At 38.0% G+C, this 7,206-nt stretch overlaps 1 protein-coding gene and 1 pseudogene across 2 annotated transcripts; both read right to left on the reverse strand.

The window, feature by feature from the left end:
* Positions 1-240: 240 nt before the first annotated feature.
* LOC308051855 (E3 ubiquitin-protein ligase Topors-like) lies at positions 241-1,139 on the reverse strand (annotated as a pseudogene). The gene is made up of 2 exons: positions 1,112-1,139; positions 241-840 (listed from the first exon to the last, which is right to left on the reverse strand). The product of its transcript is annotated as an E3 ubiquitin-protein ligase Topors-like (transcript).
* A 388-nt stretch (positions 1,140-1,527) lies between these two features.
* LOC308051856 (E3 ubiquitin-protein ligase Topors-like) lies at positions 1,528-2,338 on the reverse strand (the record flags this gene model as incomplete). The annotated part of the gene is given in 6 exon segments (XM_080362501.1): positions 1,528-1,704; positions 1,708-1,729; positions 1,731-1,792; positions 1,794-1,843; positions 1,846-2,025; positions 2,233-2,338. Coding segments are annotated over 6 exon segments (597 nt in total).
* Between the last annotated feature and the right edge of the window lie 4,868 nt (positions 2,339-7,206).

The following is a 7,206-nucleotide window of genomic DNA, read 5'->3' on the forward strand; positions in this document are numbered from 1 at the left end:
TATCAATGGTGATTCTTCTGGATGCTCTAGAAAGGCAGTGGTGAGATAAGACAGTTGACTGGAGGATGTTGCTTGCGCACGTTGAACGTGGCTACTTACAGTTTCTGTGTGTGGACTGTTAAATAGTGGTATCTATTATGACAAGCCTCTGATCAGTTGCTGTTTCTCAACACTCAACTTCAGCATTTCTCATGTCACAATCTAAGATCCTTTTGGTAGTAAACTTATAATTTTTTGTGGCTAGTCCAGTTTCCTTGCATCTTCACATTCTGTCACTCCCAGAAAAGATGATGGAGGCTCATTTTCCTTCTCATTTATCTGACTTGTGCCTGTCCAAGTAATGTTGCTAACAAATTCAATACTTTCTAGCTCCTTGTCACTATCACTATCAGTTGTTATCGCAACTGGAAAAGAATGTGCCAAGTTACTTGTGTGATTTTTCTGTTTGTTTTAATGATTTTCCTTTTTCTTTTTACACTGCCTCATTGCATGATTTTTCCTTCATAGACTGTCTCCACACTTCAGCCCCTACTCTCTTGTTTTCTTTTTCTTTAACTTTGTATTGCTGCTTGCTTGATTGTCAGAAAGGCTTTCTTCATTTTTTTAGCAGTCTTTGAATTCTGATAAAGATTTCTTCTGGTCATTTCCTTTAGAATGGTCCTGTCCCTACCTGCACTGTCCAAGTGGTTTCACACTTCCTTTCTCCAAGAGGCTTTTCACTTCTAATTCCATCACTACCTCCAGAAGGTGACCTTGACATACTGCTTGAATGACTCCTTGACCTGCAGCTTTCAAAATAACAATAGTGTCTCTCATAGAGCCCCCTCCAGTTATGCAGACCTATAATTTCAATAAAAGTCTGTAGATGTATTCTGGACTAGTAGATTGCCTTCAATATTGAGCATTAGACTGAGTTATCCTCCTGCATGAGTATTTGTAGGCATATTAGGTGATGTTTTGACTATAAAAAGCAGAACTATCCTGGTTTCTACTTTGGCAATTGTCTCCCATGGAGTAATGATGACTGTCTATGCTTTTTATCAGGGCCTTTATTATGTGCTTGTGATCTACTTACTTCTCTGGATGTAGTGCTTTCACGCCTTAGTCTCACTGGCTTTCTTGAGAGATGTTGGTGTCATGAGTTCTCAACATCCTCTTGTTTCTTTTGCTCCTGTGTATGCTACTTGATCTGTTACTTGAACATCTCTTTGCAAGCTGGCTTTTGCCATGATGTATCTTCCTAGTCCTATGGCCACATCTTACCTCAACTGTGCTGTTAATAGGACTGCAGACTCATGCACTTTCCTTTTCTACACAACCTGTGATTACAAGAAGACCACATTGTGTCCTAGCCTGAAGAGGGACACTAGATCAAGTCCTGTAGAAATAGACCTTTCACTTTACATTTGTCCTTATCATCTTCTCAGCTGCAAGGGATGAGCAGCTTCTAAACCTACCTATATTCTCTGAATATATGAAGGAGTATGGCAAAGAACTTCTGCTTGGTTCACTGTCACTGTAACAGTGTCACTGATTTGGCTGCTGTTTCTTTTTTTTCTTCCTTCTGACTGACTCCTCAGTGTCTAAGGGCACCTTAAGAGGTTCTAATGTCCTCTCTGCTAATGACTTGACATAACAAACAATAACACAATTGTCCAAAGAACAACCACTGTCATTTAAGTCAACATCAGCCTGTATCTGAGTTTACTGTTCAGTTGTCTTCACAGCAGTCCTCACCAGAACTTTCTGAAACCTCTAGAGCAGAACGTATTGTGACATGAACCTCTCCCTCCAGAAATTAAACATGATAGCCCTGGAGTTTTATCACTCAAGGGGGATGATCGATACCAGTAACAGATGAACTCTGATCTGGTTCTTGAGCATCTCCCTCATGTGGAGATATTGTAATAACTGATGAGTTTGAATAGCTCTCTTCATCATACAATGGAGCAGGAGAGTGATATTTGGCATGCTGGTCATATGCTTCTAAGTTAAAAGGAGACAGGGAGAAACCGACAAACTCAGCTGAAGTATGGTATTCCCATGTTAAGGAGAGCTCCAGCCCTCAGGGCTGACAAAAGAGCCATTTTCTCAAGGTCTGAATATCTATACCTTAAAGTCATCCTCCTCAAGAATTCTGTGGAAAATAGAGCAGAAAGACTACTTGAATTGCTGGCAAAACAGAAACAGAACTTGTAAAAGCAGTAATTTATACAGCTAACATTGTCAAACCTGTCCAAGCAGATGGGGCTTTAGAATCAGGAGATGCTTGTTTAGAATCCTCAGATACACTGATTTTGGCTGGGACAGTGTTAAATTTCTTCAGAGTAGCTTGCATGATGCTGTGTTTTGGATTTGTGATTAAAATAGTGTTAATAACAGCAGAATATTTTGGTTATTGCTGAGCAGTGCTTACACAGCCTCAGGGCCTTTTCTGCACCTCAGACTGCCCTGCCAGTGAGTTGGCTGAGGGTGTACAAGAAGTTGGGAGGGGACACAGCTGGGACAGCTGATCCCAGCTAAACAAAGTGACATCCCGTACCATGTGACATCACACTCAGCAATAAAAGCTATAGGAAGAAGAAGGAAGTAAGGGGAGTTTGGAGTTATTGCATTTGTATTCCCAGGTAATTGTTGTATGTGATAGAGCCCTGATTTCCTGAGGATGGTAAGACACTTGCCTGCTGATGGGAAGTAGTGAGTCAATTCCTTTTTTTTTGCTTTGCTTTCACGTGTAACTTTTATTTATTTATTTATTTATTTATTAAACTGTCTTTCTCTCGATCCTCAAGTTTTCTTACTTTAGCCCTTCCAATTGTCTCCCCCATCCCACAGTGTGGTGTTAGCAAGCAGCTGTGTGGTGCTTAAGTCACTGGCCAGGGTTAAACTACTATAATCATAGAATAGTTTGAGTTGCAAGGGACCTTAAAGATCATCTAGTTCCAATTCCCTACCATGGGCAGGTATAACTTCTACTAGATCAGGTTGCTCAAAACCTCATCTAGCCTGGTCTTGAATACTTCCAGGGAGGGGGCATCCACGGCTTCTCTGCACAAGCTGCTCCAGTGTCTCACCATTCTCACAGTAAGTAATTTCTTCCTAATACATAATCTGAATTTTTCAGTTTTAAACTGGTACTCCTTTTCCTATCACTACACTGCCTGATGAACAGTCCCCTTCCCCATCTTTCCCTTTAAGATGGGGAATATAAAGTGTCCTTGACACCTTTTCTTCTGCAGGCTAAACAAACCAAACTCTCTCAGCCTGTCCTCATGGGGGAGGTGCTCCAGCCACCTGAACGTCTTTGTAGCCCTCCTCTGGGAGGTCCTCCTCCAATATGCTTGCTTGTGGTGCTACTTACTTGTGTCAGCTTAGGGCAAAAAGTTACTGTTCTCTGCAAACTCCTTCACTGCTGAAGTCATATTCTACAAAAGAGTGAGACACAAAGGTCATTACTCTTCCAGAGAGAAAAAAAGTGTTAAAGTCTAGACAAATAAACCCATACCTGTAATATTTGAGGTTAAAAAAAGCCAGCATTAGCTACAACTGAGGACATATGAACCAAAGACAAAACACAACACTACTTTGCTTGGTTTCTCTGCAGAATGCTTGGGAAATGTAGGTATCATGGATAAATTTCATCCTGACACAGAAAGGAAGGACTTCAGAAAATACCCAGTCTTAGGAGTTATATTCCTATGAAACCTGCTCTCCCCAATTTCATCTGCCTTCACTAACAAGCAGAACTGTCTTTTCTCCTCTGTTTTTAAGCACAGGGCCTCCTTTGCAGCACCACCTCTTTCAGGGGAATGCAGGAGTCTGTATAATCATGTGTTCACAACAGTCTTAAAACAGCTGTTCCTTTACAACGGCAGACATGACAAAAATACAGCAACTGACACCTGCTGCCATCTAAATACTCACATTCTTTCCATCCTTAGAAGCCCAGCCTTGACACTCCTGTTTGTTCTTTCTGACTTCTAAAGGGCCACATTTTTGCTTTTCAGTTCTACTCTTCTTTTTTCCTACTGATGCTGTTCCTCCACTGTCCTCTTTTTCTCTCTGAACGATCAGCAGCTATTCCCTTGCTGCAATCTCTCTGCAAAGCTCTTCAGGAATAAGGCACATGAGAAACTGGCTGAAAGGGGGTGTTCTGGGCAATCAGCATGCTGTAGCTTCTGCTCAGTGGTGCTTCTATACTGCTCAAACAGTATCACAGAATAAGAATGTATCTCCACAGAACAAGATATATTGAAAATGAACAAGAAAAGTAGCAGAGGGGTGTAGTAAGACTTATGGTGGGAGAAGAGACAACAAACCAACCTAGTGACTTTGGAAGCAGTGGAAGAACCAAGAACCAACCACATTGCAAGGGGTGCTCCTGCACTAAGCTCATTACCCTGTGATATCACAGCAAACTCTGAGTTCTGCTGGTGTCAGGGTCTATTACTACTAGTACATAATGTGCTGTAGTTTACCCAAGCTGTACATGCAAATAGTAATTTTTAAACTATTCAAGCAAATCCAGGTCTCTGTTTCACATTAAAATGAGGCTCTGAAGTGTTGCAAGTTTCGAGTGGAACTTGAATAATGCTAGTATATGGGAAGGACTTGCTCTGTCTTCTACCCCATTCTTAAATGACTGTTTTGAAGCGGTTCAGTAAAATTCTAGTTTACATCCTGTGAAGCACATTTCCAAAAGAGACTAACCTTTACATATTAAAAAATATGAGAACAGTTAGCTCCATCTTTTAAGAAAAACCAAACCAAACCAAAACAAAACAATTATAGAATTATTAGCAGTTCTGTAGGTCCTGTACTGCTCATACACCATCTGTCTCTGCTTTGTTGGCCAAAGAGTGCTTCCTACTATTGACAGACCACACATAGAGATTGTTGGCCTAGGTGACCTCCAGATATACTTTACACCCTAAATTAGTCAACTGTAGTTGAAACAGACAAATATCATTCTTAGACCCATCTTCATATATGCAAAGTCTTTGTATCCAGTCATACCATCATATATGCCATCTATTTTATTTTATGTATCAAGATTATGCTTGGGCATTAAGAGTCAGTAGAAATGAAAGACCATGCTCAAAAGTGATTAAACCGTATTTTGCAGCATGCCTAGTGGCAGGTTGTAACCACATGCTGAGTGCTGGGCAAAGATATTTATGCCTTACAGATGTACGAGTCATACACATGGGCACAGGCATACACACACATGGACAGAAAAGTTGTGGGTTTGTGGAGTAGCCCAGCAATGAGTGCATCTAAAAGGGTGTATTCCATTCTGTATGCAGTCTGTCCTAATAGAACCCTCTGTGCAAAGACCTCTGTAATGTCAGAGTTGGAAAGATTCACGTGAGAAAGAGTTTTCTCCCAAGAACTCAAGCTGCTGCAGAAAATTAGTCTTTCGGGATGCATTTTTCCCATTTTTTATCTGATGAGAATACAATTGCATAGCAGCAGTGCAATTGTAAAAAAAAAGTTTGTAAAATTGTGAAAAAAAGCACAGCAAAACTCACCTAATGCAATAGAAATCTCTGTTCTGTTTGAAAATGTTGAGTTTTCCTTTGATAGAGGCAAGTTAGTATTCCTGAAGCACATGATTTCTCTGTTTTCATAATTCTTTTTAAGAAGGGATTAATTATCTTTCTTTTAGTATATCAACTTGTGAGTTTGTTAATTTAGTTTATAAAGCTTTTTGACCAGGATTTACAAATATCATTCTGCAGTTTGGACAGCTGAATTTTAGCTGACAGATTTGATTTTGATGTACTTTATAAATTATGAAATTTGTAAGAAAAGTTGTGCATTCAACCTCTATTTGACTCTATTTGATTGTAAATAGCTTAAATTGTGAGTATCCATAAGTTAACAGAAACAAAAATTGTTTTGTGAAATCCAGGTTTTAGCTTTTATATAAACAAAGGTTTTCCATCTTGCCAGAATTTATAGTTGATCCTTCAGTGAAATTAATAAAACCTTGAATGTGCTAGTCCCGTTTATGCCTGTCATATTAATCCTTGAATACAATGAATTAAGATTCTTTTTCTGATAAAAAGAGGACTTCAGAAATATATAGATAAAAACAAGGCATTTATTTAAATTAAAATATTGGATAATATAAAAAACATATAGAAAAATGATTGTTAGGTAAATGAATATTTTACTTTTTTAAGTATAACTGCATGTAAAATGATGTCTCTTCCTTCTTAAACTTTCTTCTGACCAGAAGAGGGAGTTAGTAAATTTTATCTTGTAATTTTGAATGTAATATATGAAAGAGGCATTTTGTAGTAAGTGTAGAAACAGACCATTCATGAAATATCGTAAAGGTGAAATTTTATGGAGATTTCTTTGGATGACATTAAATTAAAATGAGAATTACCAAAAACCAATTTGCACAAACTGAACTCATAGCAGAACCAACACAACTAAAACAAATTAAAAATATAGTACAAATTATTTTAAAATTAATGTATTTTCTTCAATTTTTAATCTGAAATGCTAGTGTATCCTTAATCCAAGTTCATTATTTCACTTAAGAGCTTCAATATATTTTAATTATTTTGAGGTTCTTTTATATTTTTCTGGTGGTTATCCTCCTTCTGTGGAAAAAAAAAAAAAAAAGGTGTGTTTTTGTTAAAATCAATATTTTTCTTCAGACTAAATGCAAATAACTGCTTGACTGAAGCATTTTTGACATTATGATTTCAGAAAATCTGTTTTCAGTCCCATTATGGATAACTTTTCACCTCTGTTACTTGGCCTCTTAAAAGCCTTTCTGATCCAATATTAATGCAAATTACATTGTCATGTTTTGTGACTTTTCTACACTTATCACTCAGATATAGCCTAGATTAATATATTTTTTAAATTTATTTATTTTTTTTAATCACTAATGGATTTGCAGCTAACCTATGGCTCCAGCTATGGTCAGTTGCTTCAGTATCATTGATGTATGCATTGTGCTGATAAGTACTGTGGTTCATTTTCCTCTTGGGTAAGCACAGTTAAAAAAATAAGGGGGGGTGGTGAGAGAGAGACAGAAACTCTCAGACTAATAATTACCTTAGCCTGAGATGCGGATGGCAAAACACACTTGATTGCTTTCTAACCTTCAGTGCTGTGTAATGAAATATGGCTGCTTCAGGACAAAAAACATGTGATAGCTTCTTGTCATTTTAATGTTATTTC

This window comes from Nesoenas mayeri (genome assembly GCF_963082525.1).
Source record: "Nesoenas mayeri genome assembly, chromosome: Z".
NCBI classification, from domain to species: Eukaryota; Metazoa; Chordata; class Aves; order Columbiformes; family Columbidae; genus Nesoenas; species Nesoenas mayeri.